The 16,774-nt window shown below is 42.5% G+C and overlaps 2 protein-coding genes across 4 annotated transcripts in view; one reads left to right on the forward strand and one right to left on the reverse strand.

Moving 5' to 3' along the window:
* Positions 1 to 12: 12 nt before the first annotated feature.
* On the reverse strand, positions 13 to 10,302 carry LOC123499979 (probable leucine--tRNA ligase, mitochondrial). The gene is made up of 15 exons (XM_045248521.1): positions 9,573 to 10,302; positions 9,272 to 9,363; positions 8,140 to 8,278; positions 7,611 to 7,853; positions 7,378 to 7,511; positions 6,422 to 7,201; positions 5,870 to 6,036; positions 5,537 to 5,710; positions 5,206 to 5,297; positions 4,887 to 4,977; positions 4,383 to 4,482; positions 3,916 to 4,057; positions 3,326 to 3,472; positions 1,700 to 1,768; positions 13 to 365 (listed from the first exon to the last, which is right to left on the reverse strand). Exons 1-15 carry the CDS (start codon positions 9,681 to 9,683, stop codon positions 69 to 71), a joined length of 2,778 nt encoding a protein of 925 aa, XP_045104456.1. The 5' UTR covers positions 9,684 to 10,302; the 3' UTR covers positions 13 to 68.
* Positions 10,303 to 10,458: 156 nt separating this feature from the next.
* LOC123499982 (retinoic acid receptor RXR-alpha-B-like) overlaps positions 10,459 to 16,774 on the forward strand; it is a 67,244-nt gene continuing 60,928 nt past the window's right edge. For 2 of the 3 annotated variants that reach the window (XM_045248538.1, XM_045248539.1), the window contains exon 1: positions 10,459 to 10,621. The gene's annotated coding sequence lies outside the window, so the exon portion shown is untranslated. The remainder of the gene's footprint in view (positions 10,622 to 16,774) is intronic. The other variant, XM_045248525.1, reaches the window with a different exon arrangement.

Here is a 16,774-nt window from a genome sequence, read left to right on the forward strand (position 1 = left end):
CAAAGCAAGGAAAACCAACAATTATTTTAATTATGAAGGCTAATAATATACACATATACTGTACAACATCAATCTACTGCTCTTTGCTTTCTCTTCATCTTGTTCTCTAGTTTTTGTTTTTTCTTTTCTTCTTTCCTCTTTTTTAGCTCTTGTTTGGCTCTGGCCACGTCATGCACACTGTAGGTGAAGAACACACTGGCCCTCAGCCCAGGGAGGATTTTCAGCTGAGTGTCTACTATTGTTCTTCCCTGAAGAAACTCTTGGAAATTCTTCTCCTTGGAGACCAACTGTAGTGCCTGCTCTGGACTGAGGTGGTCTAGCATCCTGCGGGGAACCTTCACTTGTTGTGGCTTCTCTCCTTTGATCTGCAATCATCATCAACTTAATACACTTACTAAAGTAAATATTAGGGATTGGATTTCAAGGGACAAGATTATAGTGGAGCCAGACTGACTAGGTACTCTTGGTGTTGGCTGTACAGCTCTACAATGTTACCATCTGAACCACAGAGTGGCCAGATCTAACAATGGCTAGCAGGACATAGCCAGGGGTGTTCATGTGTCAAGGAGATTGAGGCAGCAATGCTGCACAGCCAATGTGTGTTGCCAAGTGTACCAAAAGATATACAGTGTCGTTCCATCATAAAATTGAAGGGTACTGAAAAGAACATGCAGTAATATATAACCACTTAAAATTTTGGAATAATTGAGACGAGAGAGAGAGAGAGAGATTATCTTGGTCGCTTGCTGGTCACCCAGCCAGTCTTCCCCATTATGGAGCGAGCTCAGAGCTCATAGACCGATCTTTGGGTAGGACTGAGACCACATCAACACACAACACACACCGGGAAAGCGAAGCCACAACCCCTCAAGTTATATGCCTTAAATATTTATTGCTAGGTGAACAGGGGCCACACATTAAGAGGCTTGCCCATTTGCCTCGCTGCTTACTGGGAGAGTGTGTGTGTGTGTGTGTTTTACTGTTTGATCTGCTGCAGTCTCTGACGAGACAGCCAGACGTTACCCTATGGAACAAGCTCAGAGCTCATTATTTCCGATCTTCGGATAGGCCTGAGACCAGGCACACCACACACCGGGACAACAAGGTCACAACTCCTCAATTTACATCCCGTACCTACTCACTGCTAGGTGAACAGGGGCTACACGTGAAAGGGGAGACACCCAAATATCTCCACCCCGGTGTGTGTGTGTGTGTCTGCTAACTGTGAATGTCATGTGTAGGACAGGAACAGCCAGTGCCTGAATACCAAATTAGTCTGGTTCCACTATCATGCAAGCAAACATCCACATTGTGCTTGTGCTCATTATTTCTCTCCATCAAACTTACTGCCCATCTTTTAAATAATTCAAATCTGGCTTCCCATTTGATGGCAAGCAAGACCCACAACAATGACTCCACTTCTGTATGTCACCCTATTATGTAATTTCTAAGTGATCAAATAACTTCAAGGTGCTACATTTGATTACCACCACCACTACCCATTCATACTCATTTCTTAAAAGATAAGAAATCTGTAAACATTTTCAATACATTCACTATTCATCCTGCTCATACCACGAGCATTTATCATTGACTCATCATTGCCTACACTGTAAATATTTAACCTTTATTCTGTAGTTGTGTGTACTCATCAATATGAACACATTTAACTACATAAGACCTGGAAAGAACAACTCACAAAGTATCTGAGAGGTAGAGGGTAGTCCTGGTCCACCTCTGGCCATGGCTGGTTCATCAGGGGTACTTCCTGAAGATCAAAGATTAAGATTAGCTTGTGTGTTTACAGTTGTGACAATTGTCATGTATTTGTCTATGGGCTACAACAGTCTAATCAGTAGGAAGGAATGCATTGCTGCTTTATCACATGGCAACAATATTGCATAGTGTCACGTCTTCTCACAGGAAATAGTTTATTGGCCGCCAGTCCAATAGACCAGTCCAGAAATAGTCTGCTTGGCAGATGCTAACTATAGTTATCACTTTTGCTCATGGTGTGTCAACCACTTTCCATGGATAACAATATAGATTTAATTAGTCTACTGAAGAGCTGGTAATTTAACTGAAGCTAATTTAAAGACCAGTTATGACAGAAACTGTAGAAAGGTCTTGTCATTTCTGAAGAAGCAATAAACTTGGTTTGTGATGAGCCCAAAATATCCCTGACTGAAATTTGTAAATTTTCATAGGTACAGCGTTATTACTTTCGTCAATTTCAACAATAGTGTCCCTGGACAACCCACTTGCATACACACAAAACAAACAGTGATGAACTCATAATGCGCAATCCTTTGTTAAAGCATTAATTCGGCAGCTTTTTTTTTTTTTTTTTTTTTTTAAATCCTACACCACAAATTTATTAGATGAAAAACAAGAAACACAATTTAAAGAAAATATCTAGAACAGAAAAGAAGTAGAAAGAAAAAAAAAAAAAAACATTAGACAAATATAATATAATATCATATACGTTTCGAAGGCCACTGCCTTCATCTTCAGCAGTACAAAGCGAACTGAACCAAGGGAAGGGGGAGGGACAGAGGATGAGAGTAACGTGGCACAGTGTGATTGGCCAACCCCACCTGTGAGCTCCACCCTACTCAAACCCTACCAGGACCTGACCTGTCTTTACCACAAATCCCTAGATCTGGTAGGGATTTAGTCACCAGTGCTCTCATTAATGGATCTAGCTTAAACATGCCTTCATTTAGATTACAATTCTTATGGTTCTATATACAAACTGATTCTAAAATCTTACGTTTTTTTAGTTGTTACATTTGAATAACATTTGACTGGAATTCCAGTCAATTGAGTGGTCACTATCAGAAGCATGGATAAAATTGGCATTATTAGTGTGACAATTCCTTATACTTCTCTTGTGTTCTTTTAACCTCTTATCCAAGGATCTGCCTGTTTCTCCTACACAAGAGAAGTGTAAGGAATTGTCACACTAATAATGACAATTTTATCCATGCTTTTGATAATGAATGACCACTCAATTGATTGGGATTCCAGCAAAATGTTATTCAAATGTAACAATTTAAAAAAGATGCAAGAATATATATATATATATATATATATATATATATATATATATATATATATATATATATATATATATATATATATATATAATCATTTTTATGCCAATCCATGCTATAAATCATGCAGTAATTCCATAAAGTACACTTCTCATGTATAGCAAAAACTATTTACCCAATATAGCAAAAGCAATAAAAGATCTTAACCAATTAAAGTAAATGATGCTTATGTGTTGTTGGTGGTAACATTTTGACTCCAGAAGCAATACCTTCTGAAGAGAGGAGCAGGTGGCCACACTGCAGAATCCAGCCCAGAGTTCGCTGGTGAAGTGAGGTGTGATTGGGGAAAGCATGATGATCTGATTTGCCAGGGCTTGCTCAAACACCTCACTCATCATCAGGATCTTGGGCACTTTCTGAGGGATGGGGGGATATATACTTCCATTTATAAAAGGTTAAAAATATAAGGCCTGGAAAAGAAATCCAATGCTGAACTGGAAGCAGCTTTTCATATGGTATTCAATTTAAAGCTCTAATGTTAAAGCAACCCTCATACAGAAAAGAGTATTTACTGACACCTATCTGTAGTCTTGTGATAAACCTATATGCAATCACACACACACACACACACACACACACACACACACACACACACACACACACACACTAAAAAAATAAAAATAAAAAAAAAATAAATAAAAAAAATACATATACTGTACTACCATAACCTTATTGCACAACTTTATAATACTATAGAGACTACTGTACATAATTTGAGAGAGAGAGAGAGAGAGAGAAAATATGAGTCCTCGGCCAAAGATTTCCAGGCTGAGATGCAGATCCAGCAAGGCGGCAGTACCCTGAGGCTGGTGGTGAGTGCCTGCATGAAGGCGATGGCTGCATTGAGCTGGTGTGTGTGCTCCATGATGTAGGTGACATTGTAGAGGGCGTGGTTGTGTGCATTCCAGAGGTGTTGCTCGTGCTCCTTCCTCTCCTCGTCACTGTGCCGGCAGTAAGGATGCAAGTCTTGGGTGATAATTTGCTTTATACTTATCTTCAGATTAGAATGCATTCATTATTCATGAAAAGTTGATCACCTACATATCAAGAAATGCAATCTCATCTTGTCCCTGCATACTCTACTCATGTTGAAATGTTATTTATATTTTTCTTTCACATACTCATACATCATCTGAGGATGTGGTGTAGACCATTAATTTTCTGGTCCAAACTGTATCAGAAAAGTATTAAATCTCAAATGATAGACATCAGTTAAGGAGGATTTGCACAAGTCTTAACTATGTGATTCATTGATGACACTATTACCTTATACAGCTCAGGCTATGATCTTTGTTTTGTCTGATATCAATAAACTCTGCCACTGTCATCCACAGACGATTCTGCCAACTGAAGATGCCTGGGAAGGCTGTGGAGAAATAAGTACATAAATTATGTAGACATTAAGTGCATTTAGTTTTACATCAATTTTTTATGCAAAGGCATTTCAAAGAAGTAAGCCTAGAATATCAGGCCCTGATAATGGTAAGTTGCCTCTTAAGTGAACTTGTAAATACTAATTGTGACTTACATTAAGTTTTTTTAAAATTTCTAGTACAGCTGTAGTTGATATAATTGGACATCATTATATAATGAAAGGAAGTAGGCATCACTACTTTGTATGTAGCAAATATCCTGTCATTGCTAAGAGATGAAACTTTGAAAAGTGTGATTTCAGTATTTCTGTTCTGTAAAGAATACAATCAATGTTCAAATTTGTTGTGATTATTTTTTCTTTTTTTTTTTTTTTTTACAAAGAGAATAATGTCTTACTTTCCTCAGACCAGTCTCTTGGTGAGCCTGGTGCAAAGTTGGCCAGCATGAGGAGTCTTGTGGTGTCTGTTCCATAGATTTCCAACACTTCCTGTTGATGAGCCAGTGTGTGTTGGTAAAGGAGGGAATACCTTTAGTTAGTTATGTTGCAAATCTGCACAGATATGCCACTGAAAGGAATAATATTGTCAAATATGAATTAATAAATGGAATCATATTGTCAAATGTGATTTTGCTGAATAGAACTAAAGTAGCTGCTTATAATTTCAAGGCAAACACATGATCTAACACTTGTGGTTCTGAGGAAAACAAGCATTACCTGGGGATCAATGCCATTATTCTTACTCTTGCTCATCTTCTCAGTGGTGATGACAAGGGATGCTCCTGTGCCCAGCTCCACTGGTGGCTTTACTGCAAGGAAGGAGTGAATGACAAAACCAGAGTAAACATCTCACTCATGATTTAGCACAGGTCTATATATGTTTGATTCACACTTGTGTTTTTGCATAGAAAGAACAATGAACCAATCCATCAATAGTTAGACATTATGTGGAGTGGGGAGTGGGTGGAGCTTTCTGATGTGAAAGGTGTGTAGCATTACAGGCACAAGTAGCAAGGGACATCAGGAAACATAGTCATGAACCACTAACCAGAGAAGTCCACCTGGTCTTTGGTGAGGTAGCGGCCACTGTCCTTCACCTTGTATGCTGACCCCATTACCATTCCCATCATGATCAACCTCTTGAAAGGCTCCCAGTGGCTCACCAAACCTTCACTAGCCAGGAAATGCTGCATGAACCGAGCATACAGCATGTGAAGCACCGCTGTAAAAAAACTGTCTGTCATCAGCAGTGGATCAAGATGCATAACATTCACCTCAGTGTTATCTATGATCACTCTGAATGTGAAGGACTGTCTTGGTCTTATCAGTAACATATGCACACTGAGGGTCAAGGATGGACAGACAATGGCTGGTCACTCACCGTGCTCTTTTCCTCCAACGTAAAGGTCCACCGGCATGAAGGCCTCCTGAAGCTTGAAACTGAAGGGTTGTTCCTCATTATTGACGTCCAGGAAGCGAAGGAAATACCACGAAGAGTCAACAAAGGTGTCCATCGTGTCTGTTTCTCGTTGGCCTTCCTGTCCACACCTGTGGAATGTGGCAGTCACTGGTGATGCAGGGAGGGGGAAGAGGAGACAGTGGGAACAAGGCATCACAGACACTGGTTAAGGAATATATCTAATTATGTTTTTATTGTCCTTTAAACAGAGGAAAAAACAAACAAACCTAGAAATATCTAATAATTGTTTCACATTCTGAGTTTCTTAATCCATTTCTGCCTGATGCCTGTTTTTAAGAACTATGATTATTCCTGTCTGTGTGTTCCTTCCCTTAATACTATTTCTCTCAACTCTCTTACACAACTTTTCACCACACCCATGTCAATGAGACTTTGATATAAGGGTAAGTACAACATTTAATTTCCTAGAATTGAATTATTTCTTCCTGGTTTGTCACAGGATTGTGGTCATACCTTGGGCAGGAACATCTCAGCCAGCCATGTGCCTCCTTCAGTGGGGAGATGCCCCTCTTTGGAAAGTGAGAGATTTTAGGCAGCTCTACAGGCAGCTGGTGTTCAGGTACAGGCACAACTCCACAGCTGGGACAGTGTACAATGGGTATGGGGGTGCCCCAGTATCGCTGGCGGGATATGAGCCAATCCTTCTGTTTGGCACTGGTTGGGAACCCTCCAGCTCCTTTATCCACGAGTGTCTGAGTGACTTGCTCCCTTGCTTTTGCCAGAGACAGATCACTCAGCTCTCCTGAATTTATTAATCTGCCATTCTTAAGAATGTGTGGGACTGTGAAGCCAAAGTTACTTGAAATATTTTTGTCCTCCTCTGAAATACAAGGAATGCCAACATAAGCTTCTGTGTCTTCAATGTATGGCAGAGTGTCACTCATTATTATTGGGATCTCCCGCCGGCTGATGGGACAGATGGCATGAACCTTGAGCAGCTGGTGACCACCACAACAGCGCCCCCTGTGTGCCTCTGTGTCCAGTACATGGCCACGGCGAACCCCAAGGAAGCTGATGCCATGGAGCAGTTCTGGCTGTGTCATCCACAGATTCAATCTTGAGGCTGGTAGCAATCTTTGGTTTGTTCCAGCACTGCTGTGGCTCTCCTTTGCCACATCCATCTCTACCCTGTAGCCTCCACATTCCCCAATCCAGTGGCGCTGAATCTTGGTGATGTCACGCCAGTTTTCCAGTGCTGTGTCTGACAGGCCATCCAATAATGACTTGGAAAATCTGAAATTTGGGTGGATATTATTTAGTGGCACTTTCTCTCTCTCTCTCTCTCTCTCTCTCTCTCTCTCTCTCTCCACTACAAACAAGAACATACTACATCTTTCAGTACCTAAGACATACAGGATTTTAATAGCAAGTTTTGAATTAGTGCACAACATGAAGGGAGAGGGAAGCACCTGGTGATCTTGATGTACCACTGCCTCAGGTAACGCTGCTCCACCTTTGCACCAGATCGCCACGAACATCCATCCTCATCCACCTGCTCGTTAGCTAACACTGTCTGGTCCACTGGGTCCCAGTTCACCATTGCCTGAGGGAAGAATCAGCTATCACCATCATGACTAATTTCTTAATAGTACATGTGCAGTGTTTATAAATGGCACGGTTCAACACCTCAAGCACCACACACCTCTTTCTGGTAAGCCAGTCCTGCCTGGAACAGCCGCAGAAAGAGGCTTTGAGTCCAGTGGAAGTATTGGTGGTTACATGTTGCAAACTCGCGGTGCCAATCAAAGTGGCATCCCAACTCCTGCAGCTGTTCCCTCATCTGATTTATGTTGGTGTGTGTCCAAAGGTCTGGCATCTTGTTGCTGTCAATGGCAGCATTCTCTGCTGGCAAGCCAAAGGCATCCCATCCTATTGGGTGGATCACCTGGAATGGAAATAGTGCTGTTAAGGCTCTCACAACCTGCACTCTTGTAATCTTATCAGCTTGACTTATGGATAAGATGAAATTCCTTGATAGCTTGGGCAAACAGAAATCTGTTATGAAAAATAAAAAAGTATAGCACTTATGTATCAGTATATATGTACAGTATGTATATCAGAGAAGCAAACTCGACAAGTCAGAACTTAGATGATTTTATATAGTGTGAGTGTTGTCCTTGAGGATTCCCATTGGCTGAAGAAACAGACTGAGAACAGCCATAATCCACTACCTTGTAGCCTCTGTGGCGGTAGAACCTGGCCATGGCGTCACTAGTGGCATACACCCGAACGTGCCCCAGGTGGAGTTTCCCTGAGGGGTACGGGAACATGGAGAGCACATACTTCTTTCCTTGGCTGTCTCCATCATCCCTAGAGGAAAGAATGAATAACCTGACAACACAAAATCTTGGTGCATAACTCATCAAAGCCCTGTTATGAAGCACCTCTCACTAGGAATGTCACCATACAGTACACATAACAATGTTACTTACTATAAACTTTCTCCTTGGTGAAATTGCCATACATGTTGATTTCAATGATAACTATCAACTTTAAACCTTCTTCCACTAAATAGATTGGTGACCAAGAGCTCCTGACAACATTGAGAGTGACCTTCCTCAGCTGTCACACTGGGTCCTATCAACAGTGTTTTTAGCTTAAGGAACTGCCAGATACCTATGCCAAGCAGCCATGCCCAAAGTAAAGAACCTGGCAAGGCTGAGGAATTTGATGGTCTGTTCAAAAATATTGGATCAGGTATGAAGAATGATCTAGTGTGTTGTCATGAGGCATCTGTCAATTGTCTGATACTAAAGAATTTGTTTGTTGTTCAAGTGGCATTCCTGATCCAGCTTCTTGGCCAGGCCTTGAATTCTTCAGGTTTACCATGATCTCTAGTGTCCAGACATGGCGCTGTGTGACTCTGGCTATGCTGAAGATGCACCTGAGAGGATCCTAATTCAAGAGCTGAGGTGACGCCATGCAGATTAAAAGTGATGCTGGAAGCCATTTGGACCGCTACTTACAGAAGTATTTCCAGCAATGGAAGAGCACATGGGCAGAGTGTGTGGACATAAAGGCCACACTATAAAGAACATTAGTTACAATCCCTAAAAGAGTATGTAGGTCACTCTTTGCTCTTTGGCAAAAGGCTACCAACATACTTCTGAACACATCTCATGTTCTTTGAAACATACCTTCACTCCAAGATCCAAAGTTCATATATGAAGCATGAATGCTGTTTTCTTTGGTATAAAAAAAAATCCAAATGTAAAACAATTAAGAAATTTGTAACATTGTATGATAAAAATGCATCACTCTTCAATACAATGAATTAACAGATACAAAATGAAGAATACTTACTCATCCTCTATTGGTTCATGCCCAAGTCTTTTGTATTTTTCTTTCCAAAATGCATCAATCTCCTTCTTGGTGGTGTGGCTGAGTTCATCATCCTGGAACATTCACCTTCACACAGTCATAAAACAATGACATGTATTCAGAATAAGCTCGCACAATACTCACTACACACTGTTTTATGTACATTAATGACTACAATAGGATACCATAGGTGAGAGAGCTGTTACACCTGCCACCTCCTGCACAGCATGATCCTGAACTACTCAGGTGTACTGGTATATATTTGTACAGGCACAGTGCTTACCGTGGTGGGCCACACGCCTGTCTGGCTGTAAATTAGCCTTGGACAATAGCCAAATGTGAACTGCCTTTTTCTGTGTGTCAGCAGTTTTCGAGCGAACCAGAGCCGCCCCATCTTCCTGGCACAGCCTTCCCAGAGACCAGAACTGCACTGCCACAGGGCCCCGAGACAGAGGGGAGTGACAGTAAGACAGTGCCACCGTGCACCTATGCACAGTACAGAGTGCACTGCATTATTCGCCGCACTTTCACCTCTGCAGGGCAGGCCGAGGAGGCTTAACCGGTAGGGCCGCCGGCACTGGTAGGGACTAGGGAGGCAGGGCAAGATGAGAAGGTTGAGTAGTCGCCGTCAAAGACAATTTCAAATACACCAGCAGGTGGCAGGAAAAGGGCGGTAGAGCGGTCTGCGCTACGTGAGGGCAGTGAGGCACTCTGCTCACTCTGCTGTCCTGCTGTTATTGTTTTAGGCCATGTGCTGTCCAGCTGAGTGCTGAACCGTGCCGGCCCTGCCAGATGTTTGTTGACAGCCACAGAGAGAGAGTTCGGCTCTGGGCCGGGCTCGCCGCTCACTGTCACTGGGGATAGACACCATTCCAAAGCCTTGTATGAATTTTGTATCTATGGTCAGTCGATGGTTTTATTTTGTGGCGCGTATGTGTGTGTGTGTGTGTGTAGCATGGCACACTGCTGGCAAACCTTCTTCACAAGCTTCGCATAAGGAATCACGTGCGTTTGTTTATTACTCGAGCGTTCAATTGTCACCAGAATGATAAAAGATGTGAGTTGTTCCGTGGTTGTAAATCATTAAACTGATTTTTTTGTATTTAATTAAAAAATACGGCATCACCACACCTGGAGATAATGAGTGAGTGTGGTGCAGGTAGACACAGCGGCAGGCAGACATGAACGCTGGTGGTGGTCGGCCATGTTTATATTCTCTGTTTGTCAATAATCTCTTCTAACTACCGATTTGACTAACATTTTTTTTTTACTTCGAGCGTTACTTCCTCGGCGAGTGACAGCCGGCGGCAGTGTTTCCTGAAGACAGTCCAGGTGAGTGTTGGTGCGTGTGGTGGGAAGGTGAGGGAGAAAGGGATAGAGGGAGAGGAGACACCTCACCCCAGCCTCCCAGCACAGCAGTGTAGCCTGGCTGTAGCCAGGGCGGCCAGGGCCTCTGTCTCTCCCTCCCCACCACCTGCCGCCTTTGCCCTGGCGTGACATGGAAGGGAAAACAGGGTGGTGGCCCTCTCCCCTCCCTCTCTTCCCCTGCCATATCCGTCCGTCCTCACCTGGTATGCTTACCTGGTGGATTCTTTACTCTGGCAGGAAGGGGTCCTTCCCCTGGCCACCCTTGTACCCTGCACCTCCCTCACCTCGTGACGTGTGGCATTTTCTTCATGAATTAGCATAATTCCTTTGGATTTCTCAGTGGGAATCACTAACACCTTCAACTGGCCTTGTTGACACTGGTCATCCTGGACCTGGGCTCCTCTTACAGGAATGAAGAAAAAGTGCAGAGAGCTGCACTGATGATGCACCACACCACGATTGGATATAAAAAAAAAAAAAAAAAAAAAAAAATATATATATATATATATATATATATATATATATATATATATATATATATATATATATATATATATATATCCTGAAGCCAGGACATCTGCTTGCCAGGCCTCATGCCAGGCCATGGCCACAACACTGAGTGCCTGACAACAGTGAACAATGGAGCAGTGAATCAATGAGTCATTCTGAGGGGGCATTATAGCAGTGACCTCCACCATTCATTTTGAGGGAACAAGTATTTGTTACTGGGCACAACATATGCAATTAATTTTCAGATGTGTGATGTACACTGAAGGGATCAGCAGTAGGGAAATAAGTCAACTGAGTTAGCCTGTTGTAAAATGACTTGATGAAAAAATGCCCATGTTATTTCAGCATTATTAAATCTGAGTTTTGGATGGAAGGTGTCATGTTTGTGTTGTTACAGATGGGAAATGAGCAGCAGCAATGCCTGCCAGTGCTTTACAGGAAGGTGGTGCCAATGAGGGCTGGTGCAGCAGCTCAGAGTGGCTGCCTTGCCTCTGTCTGCAGGGAAAGCCCACCAATTGAACCAATTAATGTCCACAAAACTGCCTTTACTTGTTAGCAGGTCAACCCTGCTGGTGCTGCAAGGTGCTGACGTGCAGGGTGGCACCTTGCACTGTCAGGTGCTGACTCACCTTCCTCTAAATAGCTTCTTTCAACCTCAAATTCTCAACTTCAGTACCACAGTCATTTTTCACTTTCTTTTCTCTTATTCTTCTTGCTTTTGGTGTTGGATATTTTTTTTTTTTTTTTCTAAGGATGATGCTGTTGTCACACTCAACTCAAGTGAAAGTGTAAAGTTTTTGGTGCACAGCACCAGCAGGCAAGCATACTGGGACTGTTTTAGAGGGTCAGACAGTTGTCCTAGATGGTTGGCCATCATCTGTGGTAATCCTTTACCCTCCATCCCCTGAGCCTCCCAGTGCACTCACAGTCAGAGTCAGGCTTGATAGGAGAGGAGTGTGTGTTCTTTAGCCACTCAGCTATAGCTTGGAAAATAGCCAACTTCCAGCAGGACTTGAAGTCAGCTTTGCAGTTTCATGGTATCCATGTACAGACTACTTTGCTGCTGCTGCTGCTGCTGCTGCTGGTCTGCCATTGAAGGCTCATAAGTAACTAGAGCAAGTGAAGGCGAGTGCTGGTGAACTGTTGCACTACACACAATGTTAATTTTGTCTTTCCTGCACCTGTTTATTTCTTTGCGTCTTGTTTTGTGAATGCCTGCTGTGAGATCCATAAGTAATGAGGTGCAGCCATGGGCATGGTGGAGGGAAGGTGACCTATGCTGTCCTTAGCATCCTCTGGCGAGCAGCAACGCAAGCACATTCACCTCGCCAGTCACTACAGGGCAAGTAGATCTCATTGTTGCATTTACTGAGGTTCTTCAAATTATGGCGTTGGATTTGCTTCAAGATGGACTAGCTCAGGTGTGGTGGAAGCAAGCCATGCCTGCACCAGCCCCTGGCACACCACACCAGAGGCAGCTCCACAGGGCTCTGAGGTGGTGGTGACTGTGCTGGGACCAGAGCCTCTCTTGTTAGTGATCCTGAAGACCAGCTCCCAGCTGGCTTGTGTGTGGCATTGCAGCATAGCAAACACCCAGGTTATGATGTTTGTTGGCCAACTTGAGCAGCTCTGCAGAATTCCTATCATTGTTAGTGCACAGCCAGGGAGATTCAAGAAAGTTTAGATCAGTGTTGTTGCTCCCTTGGAAAAAATAGAAATAAAACTCTTCTTTTCTGCTTCATTACCTACCAAGAACTCAGCGCTTAGAGGCAGCAGCTACAAAACATAATATGATGCTATTATTACTATAATTTTTTTTGTAACATGGATAGCAGTTTTACTCTTACCAAAATGTGGCTCAATTGTTCAACAATGAGCCCAGACACACACATACATGAATCTGACCCCTGTGCCTGGTGGCCTGGGGTACAATAATGTAACCGTGGCTGGCTGAATGTTGTGGTGCAGTGAACCTGTATATAGCACAGTCCTTTACAGGGAAACAGCAATGGCAATGATTTATAGCAGTAATAGCCACAGCAGTAGCATTTTTGGTCATGATAGTAATGGCAGTAGAAATAGTGGTAGTTGTAGTGGTAGTATTAACTGAGTCTGATGCTGTCTACTTACTATTCAGACTCTTCAGCGAAGTGAGTGAGCATGGGAGTTGGAGCCACAGTGTTAGGCCTCGGTACCGAAGTGGACACGGCCAGACACAAGTGCTGCTCCTCAAGATTGTATTGCTGAGAGCTTAGTTAGAGTTTCCTGGGATGTTGCTATTTTCAGTACAAGGTCTCAATTATGCCACATGTAATACAACAATGAGAGACAGATTTTTTTTTTTTTTTTCTCATGAGAGACTGACCAAGGGCAATCAGAATTTAAATAAGATTGGGTGCCAGCCCCTAAAAAGGAAACCTAAAAGGATTATCCAAAAGTAAGCAGAATCATCAAAATCAGATGCATAAAGTGACAAATACCATTCTTATTTATATAGAATGTTTTGTTGTAGTTTGTGCAGTGTGCAACCATTTGTATAAGCTTTAACTTGCTCCCTCATTTATATGCTTGTTGAGCCCTTTAACTCATTTAAATACTTGTCTATCTGTCATATTGCAGCATGTACACACACACATACACACACACACACACACACACACACACACACACACACACACACACACACACACACACACACACAAACACACACAAACACAGTGAATGCAGCTTAGGGTGTTATAAGTCATCCTTCTGTGGTGAGTTTTTCAGTGCCTTCATCATTCATTGGTGCATAGACTCCAGCCTGTTTGTGTCCATGCTGTAACAAGACCAGTTTACAGTATGGTCCGGGTGTGGCTTAACCAAACCCTATTATAACTAAATCATACCTATGGTTCTCTTATTTATGTTGCTATTAAAAAAAGAAAAGAAAAAAAAGAAAAAAAAACTGCTTGCTCTGTTGTATGTATCAGTGCACAGACTTCTAGAGCAGGCATAGGCAATTCTGTCACTCCTTAATAACCATATGTAGTTATGTTCCTGCACCTTCAAGTTTAGTATTTTAAGGTGTTTTGCTACATATATTTTTCATATATAAACGTTACATAGCTACTTGAAGGAAATAGTGATGAAGGCACACAGAGCTGCATTTTAGTGTCTATAGATACTGAATTGCTCTTCCTTTTTTTCACCCATTCATGCATTCTGTGTTGAGTCCTTCCAATGTGTTGGTCTAGAGATTATTGACAGTATTTAGTCACATTTTCTACTATATCACCACTCACACATTTTATCTTGAGTGTTTTGACCTGAGGTCATAGTCACTTCAAACTAAGGATGTGGCCCCAGTGTTTCAGCCAACCACTCACTGTCTTTCTGCTCCTTGTAATTCTTCCCTCCAATATCTGTGTCTCTGCATCCAGTCTTGTCCTATATTTACTGTTTATCCCTCACACTGCCCTTCACCTCCACATTCTCATCCTCACCCTCCATTCCTCGGCAAGGCTGGAATTAATCCCACTAGTATTCAAGTTAGCTCTGAGTCATGAGGGAGTGTAAAAAAATTAGATGTATTTATAGATAGGGAATAATAGATGCAAAAAAGACATTCAGGTTTTGTACTAACATGTGTAGGTTGGATGGCTTTTTACAGCTTCCCTTATTGCCTTACATTCTACAAGCAGGTTGAGGTGTGTGTTGGTTAGTTGTGCCCTCTCTCCTCTCCCTCCCACCCTCTGGTCTGCCTTCCCTTACTGTGGAGGATTGGGGAGGGGGAGAGGGGAAGAAAGTAAGGCACGCAAGGATAACGTGAATGCCAAGGACAGAGAGAGAGAGAGAGAGAGAGAGAGAGAGAGAGAGAGAGAGAGAGTTCTATTCACATCATGTCCTTTCAGAAATGTGTGAATGTATCTTTAGTGATTTAGGTACACACACACACACACACACACACACACACACACACACACACACACACACACACACACACACACACACACACACACACACACACCATTGTGACTTTAAATGTTTGGTAGAGTTCCACTCACACAGCTTTATTAGATAGGGTGGAATCAAAAGGATTTTGTCTCAACTCCCCTTCTCTGACTGACTGTCTTCAGCCTCTTTCTCACTGCTGGAATGTTGCATCCCTTTCTATCTTTTATCACTATTTTCATGCTAACTGTTCTACTAATCTTGCTACCTGCATGCCTCCCTTCTTACTGTGGCCTCAATGCACAAAACTTTCTTTTTCCTCTTATCCTTATTCTGTCCGACTCTAATGCAAGAGTTAAGCAATACTCTCAATCATTCATAGCATCCTCTGGTAAACTTTGGAACTCTCTGCCTGCTTCTGTATATCCATCCTTCTATGACTTGACTTCTTTCAAGAGAGAGGATTCAAGACATTTGTCACACACTTTTGGCTAACTCTTAATAATTTTAAGGGAACTGGACAATCCAGTGGGCATTTTTTTTTTGTCATTTTTTTTTTCCCTTGGGCAGTCTGCCAACTTACCAAAAAAAATCTGACAACAAAACTACTACTACTACTACTACTACTACTACTACTACTACTACTACTACTACTACTACTACTACTACTACTACTACTACTACTACTACTACTACTATCATCACCTCCCTCCCGCTAAGTCACTACCACTATAGAACTTTCTCTCTCTCTCTCTCTCTCTCTCTCTCTCTCTCTCTCTCTCTCTCTCTCTCTCTCTCTCTCTCTCAACGATCACCACCACCACCGCATCCACTATGTAGGCAAACAACATCACAAACAACTTTTTAATCCCTGTATTTATTTATTTTTATATATCTATCATTAGGAACGTCAATAATGGTGGTGGTGGTGGTGGTGGAATATGCAGAGAGAGAGAGAGAGAGAGAGAGAGAGAGAGCGCCAGTGAGAGGGAAAGTAGTAACAGTTTTTTGCGCTCTCTCTCTCTCTCTCTCTCTCTCTCTCTCTCTCTCTCTCTCTCTCTCTCTCTCTCTCTCTCTCGTACAGTCTTAATATTTTGCATCAATCAGTTACACACACACACACACACACACACACACAACTGTGTTAGTGGAACACGGTCCGGTAGCTCAGTGGTTAGAGCGCTGGCTTCACAAGCCAGATGACTGGGGTTCGATTCCCTGGCCGGGTGGAGATATTTGGGTGTGTCTCCTTTCACGTGTAGCCCCTGTTCACCTAGGAGTGAGTAGGTACGGGATGTAAATCGAGGAGTTGTGACCTTGTTGTCCCGGTGTGTGGTGTGTGCCTGGTCTCAGGCCTATCCGAAGATCGGAAACAATGAGCTCTGAGCTCGTTCCGTAGGGTAACGTCTGGCTGTCTCGTCAGAGACTGCAGCAGATCAAACAGTGAATTACACACACACACACACACACACACACACACACACATACATACATACATACATACATACATAGACGTGTGTGTGTGTGTGGCTCAGTTGATTAGCAGACTTCAGTAAGAAAATATAGGAACAATGGATAAGGAGAGAAAAGAAGAGAGGAAGCGAGGGAGAATAAAAAGAGAGATTAGAAGGAAGGAAGGAAGAGGAAGAGAAGGAAAAAAAATATGGGAATTTC

The sequence above is a fragment of the Portunus trituberculatus genome, chromosome 50 (genome assembly GCF_017591435.1).
Source record: "Portunus trituberculatus isolate SZX2019 chromosome 50, ASM1759143v1, whole genome shotgun sequence".
Classification (NCBI taxonomy): Eukaryota; Metazoa; Arthropoda; class Malacostraca; order Decapoda; family Portunidae; genus Portunus; species Portunus trituberculatus.